The 24,138-nt window shown below is 41.8% G+C and overlaps 1 protein-coding gene and 1 long non-coding RNA gene across 4 annotated transcripts; one reads left to right on the top strand and one right to left on the bottom strand.

Annotated features, from left to right (window-relative positions):
• Nucleotides 1-3,295: 3,295 nt before the first annotated feature.
• Nucleotides 3,296-11,695, top strand: VGLL2 (vestigial like family member 2). 3 transcript variants are annotated; one of them, XM_060190564.1, is made up of 4 exons: nucleotides 3,357-3,823; nucleotides 6,278-6,593; nucleotides 8,883-9,407; nucleotides 10,497-10,633. In XM_060190564.1, exons 1-4 carry the CDS (start codon nucleotides 3,743-3,745, stop codon nucleotides 10,538-10,540), a joined length of 966 nt encoding a protein of 321 aa, XP_060046547.1. In that variant the 5' UTR covers nucleotides 3,357-3,742; the 3' UTR covers nucleotides 10,541-10,633. The 3 variants fall into 3 exon arrangements, with proteins under 3 accessions (XP_060046546.1, XP_060046547.1, XP_007521089.1); XM_007521027.2 differs by lacking the exon at nucleotides 10,497-10,633 and adding an exon at nucleotides 10,641-11,695 and having other exon boundaries at nucleotides 3,360-3,823; XM_060190563.1 differs by lacking the exon at nucleotides 10,497-10,633 and having other exon boundaries at nucleotides 3,296-3,823; nucleotides 8,883-9,893.
• Nucleotides 5,646-9,272, bottom strand: LOC132538156 (uncharacterized). The gene is made up of 2 exons (XR_009549611.1): nucleotides 9,158-9,272; nucleotides 5,646-6,187 (listed from the first exon to the last, which is right to left on the bottom strand). It is a non-coding gene; the product is annotated as an uncharacterized LOC132538156 (long non-coding RNA).
• Nucleotides 11,696-24,138: the final 12,443 nt, after the last annotated feature.

The following is a 24,138-nucleotide window of genomic DNA, read 5'->3' as shown; positions in this document are numbered from 1 at the left end:
AACCCTTCCCACCCCCACCCCCAGCTCCATCCTCGGGTTTCTCCTTTTACCTTTTTCCAAGGCTCTAAGGTTAAGTCTGGTTTCTTTGTATGTTAATGCCTTGGAGTTTAAATGGATGGGGGTTAAATTGGGTTGTGTTTTACTTCCTGCTTCTGCACAGATGCAAGAGATAGTCTCATCTGACCGAGAAACTGCACCTCATGAGAAATACCTTTTTTTAAATTTTGTCTTTTTAGCTATACAGAAAAGGCTGTATACATGCTCCAATACTTAGGAATACTTTGAATTATGAACTATTTTTCTTCCTTCATTTTGAATTGGAGGAGAGGGTATGTTTTCCTATTTAAATTCAAAATCAATGCTTAGGGACCCAATTCCTTGTGTACCTTTGAACCACCCCCCATAGGCAAAAATGATTTATTTTACCTCTGGGGGGGTTGTTTGTTTGTTATGTTTTCTTTTAATTTTTTTGAGCAAATGAGGTTGGGTCACATGAGCCAAAAGCAGCCCTAGGACGCCATTAGATTTCTCTCCATGCTCTTCGTTCAGAAATGTGGGAATGATAGCTCTTGTATTTCTTTTTTTTTTTTTTAAATAAGATTTTGCTGGATTCTCAGTGGTTGTCATTATTTCCTCGTGCCTGAATTGGTGGGTGAAACTCAGTTATTTCAATCCCATGGTTGCTGTAAAATTAAAATGTCAGTGTGAACGTGTACAGGGGAGAGAGGTGGCTACTGAAATAGTGAAAGAGGGTGTGAAAGCAGGTTTCCACAGCACTGGTAAAACCTGCACTCATGCTTCTATTCCCTGCACAATATTTGGAGTTTTCTGACACAGTGAGGAAGCTGACCTGTGGTGGGAAGTAGCTTGCTGAAGAGAATGATAATGCAGGTAGACCCCAGATATCCTGAAATGGACAGGAGTGTCAAACGAACTTCAGTGTCTAAGGGTGGACAGCTGAACTTATGAAAAAGAGAGAGGGTGACCCACAGCAGTTTCGATGCCAAATTATGACCCTCACTCCCTCCTGCTCCCTCTGCATCCAGGCAAACACTCAGAGGCTCTCAGGGTGACAATTCCCTTTCTTACTCCCAGAGGAAATAAAGAGTGCAGCTGTTGCCCTCTGAAACTGCTGAGACAGGGGTGGGGTTTGGAGGTGGGGGTGGGGGTGGAATGGGTACAGTGAGATATTCAGCTTCACCTGTGCGTCTAGATCATCCACAGTTTAAGTCAGAGAAGCTCTGCCTGCCACAAGGAGGCTCCTATACAACAAGACTAGAAGAATGTGTTGTTTTATTCTTATTTTCATTAAAATACGTTCAAATACACATATTATCTTTTGGCTCCCCCATCCTATGTTTTCTTTCAGCTTTTTTGTTAGTTTATTTTTCCTCTCCAACCTTCAGGCTGTCTCATTTATTAACCAAAAGAGGAGAATGGAACCACAAACTTATGTATAAAGCAGGCAAAACCCAAATTTCATCTCTGAAACAAGTTGGCTTAAAATGTAAAGATGCGAATATGATTTAATGCCTTAAATATATCGCTAAGGGTTTATTTGTTGGCAGCTTTACAGACCGAAGAAAATCAATGTCAGAGTTTGTTGGAATACTACCCTGAGTTTCTGTAAGTAAACCACATTTCTTCTTTCTTGAATCTGAGTTCTCTAAACATGTACATAGACTCTACACTTAACCCCAACTCTGCCCTAACTTAGTCCATACCTTTTGGATAATACACTCTTTCTGTGACCAGACCCAGCCACATTGTCTCAATTAATTTCCTACACTTGTGGAATGGGAGGACTCTTGTTTTTTCCTAGGGGTGGAGGTGGGGGGGGGGGGAGTCCTAGCTGGCGGGTTTCTTCTTGGTTGGAGAGGATTGAAAGAAGGAGATCCCAGTCAGCCTGCAGAACACTCTAGGCCTGAAAGAGAAGGACCATAGGTGTTTCACAATTGATGTGCATACCCTGAAATGGAACATCACAGCTGCTGTATTACAAGTTAAAGAGGTAACCCTCTCTAGCTCTCCCGCTTGAACTCTCCAGGCTCCGAGAAAGGTCACTGAATTGTTAATGATTACTGGCAGAAGAGACCTGGGGCGAAAGGGATCAGCATAAGGCTTCTCAGACTCTTCCAAAGCAAGTCTCACTGGTAACTACATGAGGTCCAGCCTGGGCAACTGACCATAACTAAGGAGTTGGGGTAAGGGATTTCAAAGAGGGAGGGGGAAATCGGAGAGAAGGGCAGAATGGACTCGCTGGAGAGACAAAAACGTGGTAGAAGCGGTTGGAAGCACTCGAGGGATGTAGGACCCGGCAAAGATAACAAGTGCTAAAAAAAAAAAAAAAAAAAAAAAAACATTTTCAGCACACACAGGGAGTTCCCAAGGAGTCTCCAGATTCCTTCGACTTCTGGTCTCCAATGACTGGGTTGCCCTAGGGGTTTCCTAGGTATAGAGCCTCCCTTCCCTCCCGGCTTATCTAAGGAGCCTACAACAGAAAACCCGCCCCCTCCCGCCCCCAGGCACACACACTCAACTGTCCAGTTTGAGCGCTGCCCTCGCCTACATACCTTTCCCCAACACGCATCAACGTCCAGTTTTCCTATCAATAGTGAAAGCTTCAATTTTCCTCTTCTCCCCTACTTCGCTCTTTCCCTTCTCTCCCTCTCTCCCCTTCTCTCTCTCCCTTCCCCTTCCTTCTCTCCCTCTTTCCTCCCCCTCTATCCCTCTCTTTTCTCTTTTCTTCTCTCCCTCTCTCCCTTTCTCTCTCCCTTCCCCCTTCTCTCCCTCTTTCCTTTCCTCTTTCCTCCCCCTCTAACCCTCTCTTCTCTCTTTTCTTCTCTCTCTCTCCCTTTCTCTCTCTCCCTTCCCCCTTTCCTTCTCTCCCTCTTTCTTTCCCTCGTTCCTCCCCCTCTAACCCTCTCTTCTCTCTTTTCTTCTCTCTCTCCCTTCCCCCTTTCCTTCTCTCCCTCTTTCTTTCCCTCGTTCCTCCCCCTCTAACCCTCTCTTCTCTCTTTTCTTCTCTCCCTCTTTCCCTTCTCTCCCTCTCTCCCCTTCTCCCTATCCTTCTTCCTCTTTCTTTCCCTCTTTCCTCCTCGCTATCCCTCTCTTCTTCTCTTTTCTTCTCTCCCTTTCTTTCCTTCTCTCCATCTTACCCTCTCTCCCCCTTTCCTTCTTTGTCTCTCCCTGTCTTCCTCTTTCCTTCTCTCTTCTTTTCCTTTACTACTCTCTCTCTCTCTTCCATTCTCTCCCTCTTTTCTTCTCTTATTCTTTCTTTCTCTCCCTCTCTCTTCCCTATACCAGGCCTTGTGAAGCTTGTGAAGCTATCCCATGTCGGGCAGCGCGGGTCCCTTACTCTGAATCACCGACGAGGCGCTGGGAATCCGGAGAACTCGCCGCGGCAATTGCGGGGGTTCCAGTCCTTGGATTTCTATTGGGCCCTGGGTCCCCGCCCCCGTCCTCCCTCTTCCCGGGCCCAGCGGACTGGGAGTGGCCTGCGCACGCCCGCCCAGCCCGGGTTTAAATGCCCACTAGCGGGAGCCCGGGCGCTTCTGTCTGGTAGCGCGGTTCCGGCTGGAATTTCAGGGGCTCGGGGAGGGCAGCGTGCGAGCAGGGGACAGAGCTGCGGAGCTCCGATGCCTCCCGAGCCCGGGTCCCAACACCGCCCATGCAGCATCCCTGCTCCCCGCCAAGCCACAGTGGATAACAAGACACTTAAACTTCTCCGCGGCGAGGAGCCATGAGCTGTTTGGATGTTATGTACCAAGTCTACGGTCCTCCACAGACTTACTTCGCAGCTACCTACACCCCCTACCACCAGGTACGTGTCTCCCCAGGGCAAGAGGTTTGGAGACTGGTGGTGCGTCCCTGCTTTTCGGAGGACCACCTGCACCCAGAGGTCCGGAGGGCCCCTGCTAGGTCCCGATCCCTGGGCATCGGACCAGCGGTGGGCACCACTGAGATGCTAAGAAAGTCAGTACTGCCACGCGGTTGCTCTCTCGGGAAGGCAGCTAGGCTCTGCTCACGCGTGCCATGACTTTTTGGAAATAGTCTGTTGAGGATGGCAAGGACAGGACTGTTTCCTGAGAGCGTGTTAGACTCCAGATTCTTTCAAGATAGGTGAGTAGTGAGAGAGATGAAACCCAAAAGCTCACCCAAAGGAAAAAAAAATTTTTTTGTTCCAAAGGTGAGTGACAACAAAAGTAAACTGATAGACCTGTTTCTATCTTTATGAGATGCAAGCTCATCCCTGCAAGATTATCTCAACCAGACTTGCACCTCCCCACCCTCCAGCCCACGCCCTGGTTCAGTTCTCCGCGGCAATCATCAAACAAAATAATTCCAGAACCAGTGGTTTTGTTATAAAGAGAATCGCAGGAAAAGCACTGGTTTTATAGTCTTTGCTTTGTAGCATTCTGGAGAATATTACTGTGGTACAATAGACCGGCAGAGGCGAACTCCATCCATAATAAGGCTTTGCGTTTCTGAAATTTCACTAGTTGAATCCGGCTGCCCTGCCTTCAACAAGCCCACTTTTTAAGATGACCGTTTAACCTCGGTTCTGCAAAATCAAGTTCATTTAACTGATCGAATTTTTGTTTTGTTCAGGCTGTGTCAAGCCAGAAACCTTTCTTTCAACTCCCAGAGCTGATGAGGACAATAGTAAGGAAAAGAACAAGCACAGGACTTTGAGTCTGTCATGGGTTTGAAATTGAGTGTCTGCTTGCAGTAGATTAAAATACACCCCAGAGATTCCATACCTTTTATCAATTTTTAATTTCACATACAAAATACCTATTTGAACATCTCCTGATGAATTAATGATAGATATATAGATTTTTTTGCTTTTTCCCCAAAATCACTTCCTTTCTTAAAACTTGTCAAGTTGAAGTTTTGGCTTCGGTGTTGAAGTTGGGAATCACTGTAGTACCTCATTTTAAGTCCAGTGGAAATGTAGCAGAAGTGGTGATATATCTAAATAACTCAGTCTTTTGGCTTAGGTGATGGAGATGTGCTCCTTCTCTGCCTAGGACTATTGTGGCAAAGAGGAGAGGTAGGTTGGTTTTCTCTTTGGTCCTTTTGCCTTCTAGATCTTAGGGCAATTTATTGCATTAAGATCTATCCGTTCATTTCTCTATAATGAATAGCTTCCCAGGCCATCTCTACTTTAACACTGCTTTCAGACCATGGCTCAATTCTAAGAAAATGTTTTCAGTTCCCTCTACTAGGCTTTTAAAATCACTATCAAATAGTCAACCTTTTCTCAACCTCAAGGCAAAAAATCATAACTGTCTCCTGCTGCTTCCTTTTGCTGTTCATTTTTTATATGGACATAGACATATTAAGGGTACTAATTTCTCCTCACAAGATGTCATTAAAAACTGAGACAGGGAAGTCAGGCGGTAGCACACAGGGCAAAGTGCAAGGACCAGCTCAAGGATCCCAGTTTGAGCCCCCAGCTCCCCACCTGCAGGGGGGTCACTTCACAAAGGGTAAAGCAGTACTGCAGGTGTTTATCTTTCTCTCCCCGTCTGTCTTCCCTTCTCTCTCCATTTCTCTCTGCCCTATCCTACAATACAACATCAATAAGAACAACAACAATAATAACTACAACAATAAAACAACAAGGGCAACAAGAGGGCATAAATAAATAAATGTTTATTTAAAAACTGAGACAGACTTTTAAAGTTTATTAGTGGCCAAGTATCAACTTGGTTTATTATTAAGATGATGTATATCACAATGTTATTCTACATGGTTATACCTAAAAGATTCTCCCTTAAACTGAATTACTTTGTATCTACTGAAACAGTTCTTCCTTTATATTCTTGGTTGCATGGAGTGGATTTGGGTCTTTTCATAGTCCATCATGATGCTGTTTAATTCTGCATCTTGTGTATCTGTTCTGGAGCCAAGTTCTAACTGGACTTGGGTAACTTTTACCTGTAGAGTTTGATTTTTAAACTCAGTTTATAACAGGGTTGCTTAGGCATCTTCTGGGGCCTCCACTGTAACATCTTCGGAGAGTGTTTCCTTACAATTCTAGGGAGATGTAGATACTGAGAAGGATGATCAACTTGTTTGGTTGCAGGTAGGGATGCTTGCTGACTGTCCAATCCATGTTATTATGCTTCTGTTAAGAACACCAGGTTTAAATAGATGTCAGTAGCAGCTCCCTGGATACCTTAAGGATCCAAGATAAAGCAGGGTAATTTGAATCAAGTTTGCAATCTCATTTGAAACTGATTTCTCCATTCTTCCTCTCTTTGAGCAGAAACTAGCCTACTACTCCAAAATGCAGGAAGCACAAGAGTGCAATGCCAGCCCCAGTAACAGCAGCGACAGAGGCAGCAGCTCATCCTTCTCCAGCCAAACCCCGACCAGCATAAAAGAGGAGGAAGGCAGCCCAGAGAAAGAGCGCCCACCAGAGGCAGAGTACATCAACTCCCGCTGTGTCCTCTTCACCTATTTTCAAGGGGACATCAGCTCCGTGGTGGATGAACACTTCACCAGGGCCTTGAGTCAACCTAGCAGTTATTCCCCAAGTTGTACAAGCAGCAAAGCCCCAAGAAGCTCTGGTCCCTGGCGGGGTGAGTATGGGTCCTGCAAGAAAGAGCAGATAGAGAGTCCTGTCAGCATGGAATCTATCTACAAGGGCTAAAGGAGATGCAGGCGAAAGGTTATAACAGAGGTGAAAGGAGCGAGGGGTAGAAAGGGAAGGTGAAAAAGGGACAGGCCAAAAATCTGTCATTGAGGTGGTGAGCAGATCAGTGACCTACAAAAAAAAAAAAAAAAAAAAAAACACTAGCCTTGGCAACTGAGAAACCAGGATGTTGTCTCCACCACTTTCTAGCAGTTTGACCTTGGACAAGTCTGTTAACCTCCTCATGGTCATTCTACCACTGGTCTCTAAAATTAGACTAGTGTCTTCCATCTCAACTATTCCTGGAGATGCTGATAAGACAAACGGGGTGGGGGGAAATGTATGTAAATGTGGTGTGAAACCAAGATGATTCCAACCAACACTCTCCCAAGGGGAGTGGAGGTGAATAAACAACTGACAAGTACCTTACCCAGTTGTTGAAAATTTACCCAGAAGAGAAAAGGCTTCCATCCCATTACAAACTTTTCTAAAGAACATCTCTTAAAACCTACAGGTGCCTTTTGCCAGGTTTCAGTTACCTGGGGAAGCTTGAAATAGAAAAATCTTTCGATAAACAAGAATGAGAAGTAAAATTTAAGTACACCCCAAACATCTCTAATGACTTTTCCCAAATGCATTGCCTCTTTATTGTTTTACTCTTCCCAGAAAGCACTTTTATCTATCCTGGGACAATGAATTATTGGGCACATCCACTGTATCCCCCTCTGTTCTGAATTTCCAACTTTCCTTTTTACTAAGGAAAGGGTGTTAGTAACAACTTGGCAAACTTTCTCACCAAATTTAGATTTTGATGTGTGCAAATATGAGAAAATGAGGACTTTGCTGGGATAAATGAAAACAAATTTTACATTTTAAAGCAAGTGGCAGCCTTCATCCTCCCCCCCCCCCAAAAAAAATATATATATGGCAAGTTTTACAAACCTGCCTAGGCAAGATCCCCAAACATAGGTTTTTAATACAAAGCATTCTTTTTATTAGCCAGGTACATTAATATTTTAACAGAGAGATTTTTCTCTATTCCGAATATGTCTTGAAGCATTTTTAAATTCTCTAATACATAGTGTGAATGACTTCTCCCAAGAAGGTATTCACTATAGGCTCCTTAAATTAAATAGTTTCTGGGAGTCAGGCGGTGGCGCAGCGGGTTAAGCCACGTGGTGCAAAGTGCAAGGACCGGCATAAAGATCCCCCGGCTCCCCACCTGCAGGGGAGTCGCTTCACAGGCGGTGAAGCAGGTCTGCAGGTGTCTATCTTTCTCTCCCCCTCTCTGTCTTCCCCTCCTCTCTCCATTTCTCTCTGTCCTATCCAACAACGACATCAATAACCACAACAATGTTAAACAACAAGGGCAACAAAAGGGAAAATAAATAAATAGATAAATATAAAAAGAAAAAAAATAAATAGTTTCTTCCCCGATCTCCCTGCTACAGACACTAAATGTGGTGTTCTTATAATGTTTCCAGGTACTAAGAATTCATAGTGATACTGACAATAATAAAAAATGATAATTACCATTATACGTGGCATCAACAATTTGATGGAGAAAGTTTACTTAATACTTAAAAAAACACTTCGTGTTCCTCTGTGCAAATAATACAACTGTCCTTGTAATATGTCTAGTTCACTATTCTGTTACGTTCTTGCGGGGAGGGGATCATTTGAAAAGTTTCTAGAAAGGAGGCTAATAATAGCAAGACTTTGAAATATGTCAGTGGAATTCCAGTCTATCAGAGGCCTTGGAGGAGCACATTTTCTGGAGCAAGGGAGGCTGAAACGCGAGAGCGAGTATTGAGATTGCTAGGCAGCGGACCAAAAGTGGGGAATGGTGTCTTTAGCTAGAGAGGAAAGGTTGCGGGCTGCTAAAAGCTGGTTGAATCGGCCCGAGGCTGCCTAGGCGACTCCCAGGTCCCTATTCTGGAGAGGCTACCACAGCCCTGTACTAGGTGGGGTGTGTCTCTGGGCTCTTCCTCGCCTGCCAATTCGAGGAAGAGCGCGCTCTTCAAAGGCTCAGAGCTCAGGTGCACAGGTCGCAGCCCCTTAGAAAGGCGGCGCCCTAGCCTGGCCTACAGGTGCGCTCTGCTCGCCCCACCGCCGACCCTTTCCGCGAGCTCTCGCGGTTCTACTGCCCCTGCCTGGCCGGCTGGCTCCCCCTTTCTCCGCGTAGTGACCCGCTCCCCCTCTTCCTTTCTCCCCCCTCCGCCTCTCCGACCTGCAGACACTTCCTTCCCCATGAGCCAGCGCAGCTTCCCCGCTTCCTTCTGGAACAGCGCGTACCAGGCACCGGTGGCCACTCCGCTGGGCAGCTCCCTGGCCGCCGCGCACTCGGAGCTGCCCTTCGCCGCCGCCGACCCCTACTCTCCGGCGCTGCACAGCCACCTGCACCAGGGCCCAGCCGAAGCCTGGCACCACGCTCACCCGCACCCGCACCACGCGCACCCGCACCACCCCTATGCGCTGGGCGGCGCCCTGGGTCCCCAAGCCGCCCCCTACCCGCGACCGGCGTCGGTGCACGAGGTCTACGCGCCGCACTTCGACCCGCGCTACGGGCCGCTCCTGATGCCCGCCGCCTCGGGGCGCCCCGCCCGCCTCGCTCCCGCGCCCGCGCCCGCGCCCAGCAGCCCGCCCTGCGAGCTCTCGGCCAAGGGCGAAGCCACCGGCGCCGCGTGGGCTGCGGCCGGGGGGCCCTTCTCCAGCCCCCCGGGGGATGTAGCCCAAGGTTTGGGCATCAGCGTGGACTCAGGTAAGCAGGAGCGGGAGTTTGACTTCCCCGCACCTTTCCTACCGAGTGGCCGACCCTGGACTGAGCCCTGGGCGCCGGTAGTTCTCGGAGACCCTCGCGGCCAGGTAGCCAGAACGCCTGCTTGGCTGGGAAGTACAGACAGAAAACCCTGGTGTGGGTGGAATGAGAAGTAGGACTTTCTCTTAACTTGACTGAGGCTATCTTTGAAGTAAACTTTGTTGGGAAAGTTCTAGCTTGAATTCTGTAGCCACTAGCCACATGTGTCTTGTTGAGCACTTGAAATGTAGCTCGGCCAACTGTGGTGTGCTGTTAACTGTACAATGCACAATGGATTTCAAAACTTTGTACAAAGCTAGACAATTCATCTTATTAATATTTTTTACATCACTGCATGTTGAAAGATTTCAGCACATTGCTTAACTGACTATTGGGTTAAATAAAATGTATTACTAAAGTTTATCCTTATCTGTTTGTTTTTTCTTTTTTTTACCCCTCTCCATGTGGCTGCTAGACAATTTAGAGCTATACCTGCTCCTCCCATTGTGTTTCTATAGGACAGCGCTGATCTAATGTACCTGCTAAGAGTGTAATTTAAAATCCTGTACGTTTTGAGTTGGCTTGCTATCTAGTGATAGTTATAAAGAATGAAAAATATGTCCCTGATATCAACTTAATTGCCAAACTAAATAGGACCTAGGTTAGGACTTAGTAAGAATGTGGTTGCAATGATAGCATTAAGTTTCTGGCTTTAAGAGTTGAGTTGGGAAGGTATGTCAATAATCTGCTTGTTTTATTTTTAAAACAAATGAAAAAATAGTTATGTAATAAATACAATAAATGGCTTGTAGTTGTGGCCACTCCTCTCTTCCCTCTGGTGAAGATTTGACTTTCTGTGGGGTTTGTATTGACTTTCATTCATACTCTTTAGATGAATTCTATAATATGACTTTCACGATAAAACAGTGGTGTGTTTTTTTTTCTCTCTCTCTCTCTTTCCTCAAACATCTTGTATTTTTCCTCCCCAACCCTTTTCTTCTTTCCTCCCCATCCCACCCTCTTTTTTTCTCTCTTATCTTCACTCTGATCTAGGTTTGCAACTTCAGGACAAAAGCAAGGGCCTGTTCTGGTTTTAGGCCATGCATCTTCTTCCCTGCAGGTCTCTGCATAGCACATTGGTGACACTGGGAGCTGAAATCAAGTGAGTTTGTAACAGCCTCTGATCTTGGTTTGCAGCTCATCATCATTATTCCCTCTGTGGCGCGTCCTTCCTGAGCTGATGTGCTGACCCAAGGTTTTTCCCTTCCTTTGCCTTCTGACCAGTCATGGAGGGTCAACATCTGTGCCTAACATTTCATGGATGAGGACATGGGGGAGACAGACACTTCAGACTTCTCAGTGTTGGGAAAACCAAATCAAACATCTGCAGGAATCTCATCTAAAAGCAGTTGGTTCTACGAAAGAGTAGACTCAGAGACTCTAGAAGGTCCTGTGGCCTTTGACCAAATCACTGGAAATGGCTGTGGTGAGATCTGTTGGGTGGTATATTGTACATTTTTCTTGGGAAGAGGGGAAAAAAAGTTTTGTGGATATTTTAATGCTGACTTTATGTGAATTTTTTCAGTTAGTGGTGTGTTTATAGCACTACTAATTCAGTATCCTCAGATTTAACGTGTATTTGTACTTGCATCAAAGACTGTGGTAGTGAAGCATAAAAAGAAGCTAGCTCCTTTTTTTTTCCTAGCCCCCTTCCTACTTGATTGCTTGTTGCAGCAGATGCAAAGACACACTTTTTTCCCTCTGGACTATGAACATGGAAGTCTCAGCCTGAAAGTGAGTGGCAAATGGCTTAGCTGGAGCCACCTGCCCAAATCTTACTGAAATGCAGCTGTTGCAGGACAACTGTTTAAAACTCCAGAAATACTTTGACCAAGGTGGCACTTCCCGCTGTTTGGCACAGTAGCAATTGCACTAGATATGTATGTGTGTATATCATATTTTTTACAAGGAACGTTTTATAATGAAAGAAGAAACCCGTCTGTCTCTTCTGCAATTTGTCCCTCCCTCTTTTCTCGGCTGGATGTAACCCAACTGTTTCCATGAAGAGCTAGGAATCCCTACACCAGGAAGAAATCTCCATGGAAAACACCAATACCTCTAATATTTTTCTCTGTCTCTGTGGTTATAATTGGTCATGTTAATGTTGGGACAGGGTAGGGGCTCTGTATGTGGGCAAAGCTGAGGGTGATGAGGAAGAAGAAATGAACATTAAAAATATCTGCTTACTACAAGGTCACTGTGTTGTTTCATTAAGATGACGTAAAGTGTCTTAGTTTCTATATCATAGGAAAAAAATTCATAGTATGAGCTTATGTCAGTATGGAATATTACATATATAAAAACATATAAATATTTGTATGTATTGCTTCCCAAAGTGTTTGCTATGTTATGAAACCCATTAATCCTTTTCTACCTCATATCAACCCTGGAGATGGGAAGTTAGGTAATCAACAGAATCCTAGGGTGTTCCTGATGTCATTTACCTAGTTAGAAGCAGAGATGGTACAAAAAGTAGAACACCAGGAGATAATCAGTGCAACATTCAGTATATGTACAGATAATTTTTTCCAGAAAAGATCCATTGTTACTTTTTAAACTGTTCTGACAGTTATCAAGTGTTTTTGAAATATTAAATATATATGGGGGGAGAGAGAAAGTGTGTGTTTTAGTCAGAGGCAGAGAGAGAATGAAAGAGACTATGTCCAGTGACAGCTGGGCTTGAACCTGGGTTGTGTACATGACAAAGCAGGTACACTATCCAGGTGGGCTACTTTGCCATACCAATTATTTTATATTTTAAAAAGCTGAGTGGGGAAAGGGGCTAGTGGTGGTGCACCTATTTAAGCATACATGTTACCATGTACAAGGAGCCTAGTTCCAACCCCTGCCCCCCACTTGTATAGGAGAAGCTTCACAAGTGGTGAAGCAAATGTCACAGGTATTTCTGTTTCTCTTCCACTCTATATTCCCTCCCCTCTTCAATTCTCTCCATCTTATACAATAAAGAATAAAAAAGGTGGGAGACATGGTCATAGGAAATGGTGGATTCATTGTGCACTGAGTCCCAGTAATATCCCTGATGGCAATTCAAAAGCTAGACAAGGAAAAAGAAAACCCTTTAAATTAGTTGCTTTCTTTCTCCTTATTTTCTGGAAATCAAAGTCATTGGTGTTCTTCCCCTATTGTATGAGAAAGATTGTTTTATTTTGCTGAAATTACCCCTGTAGAATGTTGAAGCACAAAACCACTAACTTAAATCATGATGTTCACTATAGTATGAGAGGCAAGTATGATTTATCTTGGATACTAGTCTCACTAGGAAACAGTTAAGGGACCTCACTCAGAGTATGGTTTAGCAGAATTACCCATCTTCTCTTTCTATAATTTTAGTAGCTGTTAACATAGATTATGATGATGACAAGAACATCATACTGTTTTTGCTCAGATGAAAGATGTTCTATGGTTATGCGGCACCTAAAGTGATCATGATAAGAGTAGTGTTATGTGTTTATCATGCATCAGTTACTGGTCGAAAGTCTTTCTGTATCATATAGGTTATTTCACTTAAAACTCATAACAGTTCTATGTGATACTTATTATGATAATGTTTTTCTTTTCACCTAGTTGAAAACTGAGGTTCACGGTGAAAAAATAAATTACTAGTGACATGGCTTATGAGTTGCAAAGCCAAATGCAAATCCAAGCTGCCCAGCTGTAGACTGCACTTTTATCTGCTGCAGTAACCACCTGTCCGCTTCTGATTTGTCCTTGCTTAATTTGGGGCTTATTTTCTCCGATCAAATAGATGAACATGAATAAGGGAGGTAAGAAGCAAGGCAGAAAATACTTGATGTTTTATCGTACTTACAGGATGCCCGGTCTCAAGAACTAAGAGAGTGCATTGTTGGTACTCCTTTATCAGATGTACAGCCAGCAGGACGACGTTTGGTTAGATGCTGATTTACATTTGTCTCCAGGAGAGAATGATTCTGCTGCTTTTGTCATTTCGTTCAGTATTTAACAGCTTTCATTGCGCTGAAGGTCTTCACACCCAACCTGACAAAGTCATGTAAGAATCCAAGGTTTAGACATTGAAGCAATGACTAAAATTTACTTTTGGACATCTCTGTGGATTGTTTTAATCCATGTTCCACTGGCATGGTCCACTGGCATATATATGCATAAACAAAATGCACAGCATTTCCAGGGTCCTTTTCAGAATTTGCCACTGAGAATGCAGTTGAAGAAGAAAGCAGAACAGCACATTCTCTGCTAGGTAGCTTCTCTGAGTATTCCCCACTGGAAGAGACTCAATACCTGTGTCCCACCTGTGTTAACACTCACAAGATCCATGGGAGCATTTTCCCAGCCACAAGGTTCTAATTAATTGCAATCTCTCCTGAGTTGCATCTGACCTGAATATCAAATTGCTATTAAGGAGACTCATTCACTGGAACTGGCCTTTGAGGCAATCCTGAACAGACCATCCAGACTTCTGGGATGAGCCCTGACAATCTGGCACATAGGCTCTACAGAGGAGAAAATTTCCCTAAGTGTTATAAGTTCTTTTTTTTTTTTTAATTTTTTTATATTTATTTATTTTCCCTTTTGTTGCCCTTGTTTTTTTATTGTTGTTATTGATGTCGTTGTTGTTAGATATGACAGAGAGAAATGAAGAGAGGAGGAAGACAGAGAGGGGGAGAGAAAGATAGAGCCCCTACAGACCTGCTTCACCGCTGCCTATGAAGGGACTCCCCAGCAGATGGGAAGCGCCGGACTAGTACCTGGATCCTTCTGCTTGGTCCTTGTGCTTTGCAATACGTGCACTTAACCCACTGCGTTGCCGCCCGACACCCGTGTTGTAAGTTCTTATCATACTAAGATGACCTAGAACTAAAATATTCATTTTAGGGAAGTATAACATCACTAAGAGACTTTGGTGGATTAATGCTAACTGACATTGTTTAGGCCCACCAAATTATGGAAAATACTAATTTCCATGTCTACCTTACTAAATTAGTGAGCTTATGCAGATTAGGGTAGTTAAAAAACAATAAAGACAATTCAAAGAAATGAAACCGTGCAGATTAGAGTAATTGAAAACTGATTGTGGGGCCAGGTGTTGGTGTACCTGGTTGAGTGCACATGTTACCATGCACAAGGACCCAGGTTCAAGCCCCTGGTCCCCACCTGCAAGGGAAAGCTTCACGAATGGTGAAGCGGTGCTGCAGGTGTCTCTCTGTCTCTCCTATCTCCCCCACTCACTTTCTCTATGTCTATATCCAATAAAATAAAATATAAATAATGTAAAAAGTAAACTATTCAAAGAAACAAGGTATGACATGAGAAAAGATAAGTGTGACATTTTTATGTCCTATTTTATAAAGTATATGGCATAGAGCATATACTGTACCATACAGTAATGCCATATTTTATCAATAATATATCCATAATGTATGTGTCATATACTAGATATGGGCCAGGGGGCTCTACAAAAATGATTGTATTTTCCTCCAATCATCCTTATTGACTCTAGTGTCCTCTTCACCCACAGTTTTCCCTCTACACTTGGCCTAGGCTGAGGAAGAGGCGATGAAAAGGGGAGAGACAGCACTCCGCCACCAAGTAATCCTTCTGCCGATTGCCCTCTGGCTGAGAACTCAGTCAGCCAATGACAGGGAACTCTATCTGTTCTATTCCTTTAGTTTAGGAGGCCTTGCCAACCTATCTCATTTCCCCCTTTGAAGTTCTATTTCAATGTGTGACAAATCCTAGCAATAACTCAAGATTGATTTAGGCCTGATCAGAAAGAAAAGTAGAAGTGGCTGGGACTCACAATTCTTTAACTACAAGCTTCTCTTGCTACTTTTTCTGGGTAAATATGACATTTTTTTCGTTTTTTTGTTTGTTGTTTTGTCTTTGTTTCAGTGGAAAGCAACTCTTAAGAAAACTTTAACCTCCAGTTTACAACCCTGCATTTGTGTGAATACACCCATATATCTGTCAAAAATAAACGAAGGTCTCTTTTTTTAATTTTTATTTATAAAAAGGAAACATTGACAAAAATCATAGCTTTTTTAATCACTTATTGTTTAGTTAAAATTAGAAAAAAAAATTTAGACCACCTGATTTCCATAAAATGCTATTTTCATAAGTTTCATTTCTTTGTAATTCACTAGCTGTCAAAGCATAGAAGCAAATAGGAAGATTTGAAAAACATGAACAAACAAATGAAATAAAAAACAAAAGATTGCTTTATAAAATTTTACTGATATTTGTGTGCCTGCATATAATCCACATCTTGATTATACCTTTCAAAATCTATGCCCTATACATTCCATTTTTCCTTGCAAGATTTTTAAGATTTATTGTTTTTTTAGTCACTATATACTAAAATTTGGAGGAAAAGAATAAATACCCTAACTATAGTATCACTATTATAATTGTTATTTATGAAAAATTGAGAATTTTACATTTATACACACACAACAGATTTAAAGAAACATAAACCCACTTCTGACGGACTCTCCTCCTCTTTTAAATAAACAAAACACTAATAATAAGTATAGTATCTGCACAATAAAAATCTGTCTGCAAATAACACGCCCCTACACTGTTGCAGGACTAAAGTGAAATAAGAGATACCATGCCTTCAGACAGGCACAGACACAAATGATTAGTTTTCACTTGACAGACCAACTGTATGGCTCTTTCCTTGTATTTCACTCCTGCCCCAAAGGGCTGGATCAGAAATGAGACACTTGATAGCTTCAGTTTCCATAGTGGAAATATTTGTGAAGTTAGCGCATAATCTGAAAGCAGAAGCTAATAAATTATAGGATGATAATTGGAGTTGGAATGGAGCTATGAATTATGTTATCCTAAACACAGAGAGACCCTCATAACTTAATAAGGCAAGGCAGTCTTCAGGAACAGTCTTCCCAGTTATGTTCAGCATTGACCTGCCCTCCAGCAAAAATATCATGTTCAGGCAGAGTGACCACTGGCAGAGCTAAGGGAAGGTGGTTCTGCTAATCCAAGCCCACTTTAAGAAGACAATCCTTTTTTTAAGGGGATGGAGGAAGATATTTTATTACAGACTTCACAGTTTACATTTAAAGAAATACATAATGAACTTACTGGAATAATTATTTCTTTGATATAATGCTACCCTTAATTTGAAAATATTCACTTTTAAAGGTAAGTGGGAAGAAAAAAAATCAATGAGAGAAAAATCTGTGGTGTCATACGTACTTCAAATTATAGTATTCCTATGAGTTATCTAATGTCCTTTTATGGAACAAAGCATGGCAAGAACAAAGTAAGATATCAGAATGTCCTCTGTCTTAATTCATCTATTTCCTCTAGAGAAACAGTAGTAGTATACTTTCTTTCTTTTTTGAAGAACTTACTTATTTGCCGGGCTTGCATCGTAGGAGAGAGACCAGGAACTCGTGGCGGCGTGGTAATACAATTCTTTATTCATGCAGGATCCCCAGAGTCGGGTGTGAGCACAGCGGGTTAAGCCACATGGCGCCAAACCACAATGGCCAGCGTCCACCTCCCTGTCTGCATACCTGCCCTCCTCCAGGTCGGGACACGGAAAAGGGAAGAAACCAGAAACAGAAGTGATTTTATAGGATAAAACCGGAAGTGGCAAATCAGAAACAGAAATGGCTAGGAAAAGGGGGTGGAGAACAGAAAAAGGCACGTTGGGATCTTCCTTAGCAACTGTTGCAATGGTTTTAACTGGGGAGATTAATTTTACCCTGCAGGCAGGGTGGGTCTCGAGTTAGAAAGAAGATAGATCAAAGGAATGGGTGGGGAGTCATGCAGGCAAAACAATGATTATGTAAATAGGCCATAGTGTCAGCAATGGAGCAAGTAGCAGAGCAGCGTGGGTGGGTGAGGAGGGTCTGGCTTAATGCCCGTCACTTATTCATGAGAAAGATAGGAGGAAAGAGAGAAAGAACCAGACACCACTCTGGTACACGTGCTGCCAGGGACTGAACTCAGGACCTCATGGTTGAGAATCCAACGCTTTATCCACTGCACCACCTCCCGGAACACAGTAGTATACTTTCTATTATTTTTGTTATTATCCTTGGAATCTTGTTGTCTATTAAAATTCTACTTATCTTCCAAGTGTTTCAGAATGGCTCAAGTGCTTTTGCTTAAACTATCTTTTGTTTTCATTCCCATTTCCTATCAGTAGTACACAAATAAATAACTATGTAATTATAATTATGAATTAAAAATTTAGGTTAGTGGTAAGCTAAACTTAGGAAAATAAAGTTAAAAAAATCTATTCCTAATCAATAATTGCACAACTAAATATTTAGCTGCCAATTAGAAAATCATGTCTACTTTATAAACTATGTGTCATATGGTAGAACATTCCAGTTACCTTGGAGGAACTTCTTTAGAATGTTTCAAATAAAAACACTTTTAATGAAAATAGTTTTCACTCAGGATGCATATAGCAAATTTGTAAAAGTTCTTAGCACCAATCTGCCTAGCACCAAACACTGCTGACAATTGTTAGGTATGCCATGAGCTCACTCTCTTTTCTGGTTTATTCTCATCACTACAACCTTCTCCTTATATATATTTTTGATTATTTATAAAAAGGAAACACAAATCCATAGGATAAGAGAGGTACAACTCCACACAGTTCCCTCCACCAGAACTCCGTATCTCATCCCTTCCCCTGATAGCTTCCCTATTCTTTATCTTCCTGGGAGTATGGGCCCGGGGTCATTATGGGGTGCAGAAGGTGGAAGTTCTGGCTTCTGTTCCTCGCTGAACATGGGCATTGGCAGGTCGATCTGTACCTGTTACCCTTATTTTTAACAACTACGTTATGTACCAATACTGGTATCATAAAAAAAAGATGAAAAAATGTTCTTATTGCCATTTTCTATACAGCACTTTATCTAATGTGTAATGCATCCAAGAAAACAAGTGGGCATATTTTTCTTCAATATCATACAGCTTTTTTTTTCACTGTGTTGCCTTTTTTTGTGGCATTTTCTGATATCTCTAGAAGCACCACCTAAAGGTTTGGTATTCTTAGTATTAGTCCACTCACTTTGTAGAATTTGAAATCCTGGGAATCCGGCGGTAGCACAGCAGGTTAAGCGCAGGTGGCGCAAAGTGCAAGGACTGGCATAAGGATCCCAGTTCAAGCCCCTGACTCTACACCTGCAGGGGAGTCGCTTCACAAACGATGAAGCAGGTCTGCAGGTGTCTTATCTTTCTCTCCCCCTCTGTCTTCCTCTCCTCTCTCCATTTCTGTTCTAACAACAATGACATCAATAACAACAATAACTACAACAATAAGGACAACAAAAGGGAATAAATAAATATTAAAAAGAGAATTTGAAATACCATTTTTGCCTCAGGTAATTTCTCCTCCACATTCAGAAATTGACAGAAGACAGAAATCTGACAGATATTTGGAAAAGAAGTACAAAGAACAGAACTTATGTCGTTATTTCTTCATTGTTTAAAGACTTCTTAAAAAATACCTTTTTAAGAAGGAAAAAACTTGGATCCACCTGCATATCAGATTTCAGGCTCAGGAGAAAAAAAAAGAAAATAAGTTAGTATAGCTGCAGGCCCTTTGGAATATAACTAAAATATGCCTACTAGCTATCTACAAAATGGAGGACCACCCCCCCCAACCCTTCGTCTGCACTACTCCAGCCTTTAGATTCATGATTAGTCAACAACTTGTTTGGCTCTATATGTTAACTTTCTTTTCAGCTGCCAGGTTCCAGATGCTAGCGTGATGCCAACCAGACTTCCCTGGCCAGACAACCCCACCAATGTGTCCTGGAGCTCCAATTCCCCAGAACCCTGGCCCACTAGGGAAAGAGAGAGGCAGGCTGGGAGTATAGATCGACCTGTCAATGCCCATGTTCATGGGGAAGCAATGACAGAAGCCAGACCTTCCACTTTCTGCATCCCACAATGACCTTAGGTCCATACTTCCAGAGGGATAAAGAATAGGAAAGCTATCAAGGGAGGGGATGGGATACAGAGTTCTGTTAGTGGGAATTGTGTGGAGTTGTACCCCCCCCCCCCCGGCCCTTATCCTATGGTTTTGTCAGTGTTTCCTTTTTATAAATAAAATAATCTTTAAAAGTGTATAGGCTTATCAGATCTCTCCCTTAGGGGAAATTAACATTGAAAATGTATACAATTGGAATGCGGAAAAAGAAAATTACTGTATGTAAGAATTCTAAATTACCAGACCAGAGAGATTGCAAAAAGCAGATTCCTGAGGCTCTGAGATCCCAGGTTCAGTCCCTACATCACCATTAATTAGAGTATAGCAGTGATCTGGTAGAAAAAAAAAGAGTTTCTTTAAAAAAAAAGAAAAACAAAACAAAATAAATAATGTGAAAGTTATTAGGATATCTAAGGATGAAGAGAAGGAGAGAGGAACAGAGAATATATTCAAAGAAATCATAGCAGAAAATTTTCCACATCTGGGAAACATTCAACACATAGACATGCAGAAAGCTGAGTGGACCTACCTAGTTCCTGATTCCAAAATGGCCCAACCACAGCACATCATAGTAAAACTTTCCAAAATCATGGACAAAGGAAAAAATATTGCAGGGTTAGAGAAAGGAAGAATCTGACATACAGGGGTAAAACTATCATGCTATCATATTTCTCATAACAACTCCTAGAGGCAAGATGGAAATAGAATGAAGGAAAGAATTTAAAAGGAAAGAATTGTCAGCAGTGAATGCCCAATCCTGACAAATTATCCTTCAGCTATGAAAGGAAAATCAAAATATTCCCAAACACACAGAAACTGAAGGAATTCACCACCAACAATCTTGTGCTGCAAGAATTACTGACAGGAGTCCTATGTGAAACGAGGCAGAAGAACTCCAACTCTAAGTGAGGTGATCAGTAGTAGAATAGAATTTAGAACAAAAGCAACAGCAGCAAAAGAAGCAAATACACAGGAAAAGGAAAGGCAAAATGGACAGAGCAGTATGACCAATGTTGATGAGTGAAGATCAACTAAAACCTAGTTACTAGACTAGAAACTCTAAAATCTCAGTCTTTGCTCTACCTTGGTTGGATCTTAAAGTGTTGAGTCAGGAAGAGAGGAATGAACATGCAATAAAATAATAATAAAAGAAATTATTTATTATCTTTATTTATTTATTGGCTAGAGATAGCCAGAAATCAAGAGGGAAGGAAGGGGATAGAGAGGGAGAGAAACAGAGGGACACCTGCAGCACTATTTCACCACTCGTGAAGCTTTCCCCTGCAGGTGGGGACCAGGGACTCGAACCTGGATCTTTGTGCATTATAACATGTACACTCAACCAGGTGTGTCACCACCCAGCCCCATAAAACAAATTTTAAACACCAGGAAAATTTATTATGTAAAACCCAATTAGATATATAGGTTGATCTAAGGTTTGGAGTATAAGTTTAAACAAAGGAAATCTATATGGAATCGTGCTTTAGGAAAGAAATGTTGGGGGCCAGCATGGGTGCACCAGGTTGGGTTAAGGGCACATAGTACCAAGCACAAGGACCAGCCAAGGATCCAGGTTCCAGTCCCCACTCCCCACCTGCAGGGGGTGTCACTTCACAAGCAGTGAAGCAGGTCTGCAGTTCTTTCTCTTTCCCTCTCTATCTTCCCCTCCCCTCTCAATTGCTCACTGTCCTATCAAAAAAATCAGAAAAAAAAAATATATATATGGCTGCAGGAGCAGTAGATTCGTAGTGCAGGCACAGAGCCCCAGCGATAACCCTGGAGGCAACAACGAGAAAATCTTCTTGTGCTTGCTTTAGCCGCACATATGCTAGAAAAGAAATCATCATTCTTCCTCAGGTGTGTCCAAAGAGTAAATAAAAGCAACCAACCAAAAGATCATGCCTGAAAAAAAAGACAAAAACAAAACAAACAAACAAACAAACAAAAAATACATGGAATCTCACAACACAGCCTACAAAGTCTGAGGATAAGGTCTGTACCTACAGATGCATGGAAATGAATGAAACAGTCAATCAATATGCAAAGGGGAAGTAAAATTACAGTTTACCCCAAAGAAATATAATGCAACTATTAGAAACATTAACAAGGAAGCTTTTTTTTTTTATATATAAAAATGAAAAACTGACAAAACCATAGAATAAGCTTTTTATGTAAGTGTGGAAACACATGAAAATATTGTTGATAAAAAAAACACAGAGGGAGCCGGGCGTTAGCACAACAGGTTAAGCACACGTGGCGCAAAGCTCTAGTACCACATAAGGATCCAGGTTCGAGCCCCCGGCTCCTCACTTGCAGGGGAGTTGCTTCACAGGCAGTGAAGCAGGTCTGCAGGTGTCTTTGTCTCCCTCTCTCTGTCTTTCCCTCCTCTCTCCATTTCTCTATCCTATCCAACAACAACAACAGCAATAACAACAATAACTACAACAAGGGCAACAAAAGGGAATAAAGAAATACTTTCAAAAAAAAAACAGAAAAGGTACAACTACTCTGGTCATAAAAAAATACATTCACATTCAGAAAGAAACAAAAAGCAGACGGAAATATCCTACAATATTTACAATAATGTGTGAATGATATGATTTGACCCTTTGATTATTCACATTATAAAGGAGCCTGAGTGAACTAAGTCATCTGATTCACTCACCTATCCCGTGAACTTAATATGAAAACCAATGAGCCAGCTTCCTTTTATACAGGAGAAAAGGTCAAGGAGAAGTGAAGAGCACCTTAACACTTATCTCACATCCATAAAGATCATTCTGAGGGCTAAAAAAAAAAGTGGGGATGGGGTGGTGGCACAGCTGGTTGAGCGTACATGTTACAGTGCTCAAGGACCCGGGTTCGAGCCCCTGGTCCCCACCTGCAGAGGGAAAGCTTTGCAAGTGATGAAGCAGGGCTGCAGGTGTCTCTCTTTCTCTTCCCCTCTCTATCTCCCCTACCCTCTTGATTTCTGGCTGTCTCTGTACAATAAAGATAATAATAAGAAATTTTAAGTGGTTTTGGAACAGAGGCAAATTGAATATGACCAATTTCTGCACCACACAGTATACATTCCCCATCATTTCAGTGACTTTCAGAATTTTACTCTATCATAATGAAATGTGATATGAAGCTCAAAGTGGTCCTCCTCCCGTGTACTATGTTTGTCTAGGTCTCAAGAGATAACTCGGCATCAAAAGAATCCTATTAAAACTTCTTTGGCATTGAACCAATTTTCTGGCAACTCTTCTATAAGCTAAAGGTGGAGACTTGTGAAATGTTTTGGGAAAGAATGAAGAGAAATTCAGTCAATTAATCCATTGAACTACTTTGACTCAGAGAAGATACAAAAGGATGAAAGATACCAGCCTATCTTCAGAAAGGTTGAAATTTATTGTAGGTAAATATATATATATATAAATAGAATGGAAAAGCATATGGCTACTACGAAGTGAAAGGCAAAGACAACAGTAATTCTGATACAAGAGAGAAGAAGAAGTTAGGCCCATGATATTGCAAATGTTGTGATATGAGCTGATCCCAAAGGATGAGTTGGACAGGAAAAGCAGAAAAGAGTGAAGGAGGAGGTTCTAACCGATCAGAGCGAATCAGTATAAAAAGACAACATAGCAGGAAAAAATAAAGAGATGACCTAGCATGGAATAGACTTTGGCAAGGTCGTTTACATCAGAATTAAATCAACATATTAATTTTATGTCAGTGTATATGTATTCAATTGGCAACATTAAATAATATTTTTTACTTTCAACTTAAATTTGTGAATTTTTTCTTCAGTAAATCAAAATGAAGACTATTTGATGAATATATATATATATATATATATATATCAATGATATATATATCATTGGAAAGTCATTATTTATCTAATATTTCCTGGTCATCATATTTTGCAGAGGGAGATCTAACAATAAGATGTTATCTTTCTGTATTTTTTATAAAAATACATTTTATTTTTTAAACAAATCTTTATTTATTTATTAGATAGACACAAAAAGAAACTGAGAGGGAAAAGGGGTAATAGTGCGTGAAAGAAAAAAAAGATAGCTGCAGCACTGCTTCACTGCTTGTATATCTTCTCCCCTGTAGTAGGGGCGGCGCTTGAACCTGAATCTTGCATATTATAATGTGTGCTCTACCACGTATGCCACTGCTTGTCATCCTGTATTTGAATGTGTGATTTTTTAATATTTATTTATTCCTTTTTGCTGTTCTTGTTGTTTTATTGTTGTTATTGTCGTCGTTGTTGGACAGGACGGAAAGAAATGGAGAGAGGCAGGGAGGACTACAGACCTGCTTCACCGCCTGTGAAGTGACTCCCCTGCATGTGGGGAGCCGGGATCCTTAAGCCGGTCCTTGCGCTTTGCGTCATGTGCACTTAACCCGCTATGCTACCTCCCGACTCCCTGAATAAGTGTGATTTTTAGCAGGTGCCATTTTTTTGTTGTTGTTGATAGCAAACATAATTTTTTCCAAAATTCACTTAGCTGTCATTATTACCACTCATTTACACTTACTGATAATAAGTTTTATCTATGAAATTTTAGCATTACAATTTGATTTGCATGAACTGTTTCTACCAATATTGTCTATCATTAGTGATAAAAGACTATAATTTTCACATATATCTTACCTGAAACT

Source organism: Erinaceus europaeus, chromosome 4 (assembly GCF_950295315.1).
Source record: "Erinaceus europaeus chromosome 4, mEriEur2.1, whole genome shotgun sequence".
NCBI lineage: Eukaryota > Metazoa > Chordata > Mammalia > Eulipotyphla > Erinaceidae > Erinaceus > Erinaceus europaeus.
The sequence above is the reverse complement of the archived record's forward strand: the minus strand, read 5'-3'. Positions and strand labels throughout refer to the sequence as shown.

Excerpts from the sequence above, each read along its gene's own strand:
- VGLL2 (XM_060190563.1), top strand. The coding sequence starts at position 3,743 with ATGAGCTGTTTGGATGTTATGTACCAAGTCTACGGTCCTCCACAGACT. Across the intron at positions 3,824-6,277 it reads CCTACACCCCCTACCACCAG|AAACTAGCCTACTACTCCAA; the intron begins GTACGTGTCTCC and ends CTCTTTGAGCAG. Across the intron at positions 6,594-8,882 it reads AAGCTCTGGTCCCTGGCGGG|ACACTTCCTTCCCCATGAGC; the intron begins GTGAGTATGGGT and ends TCCGACCTGCAG.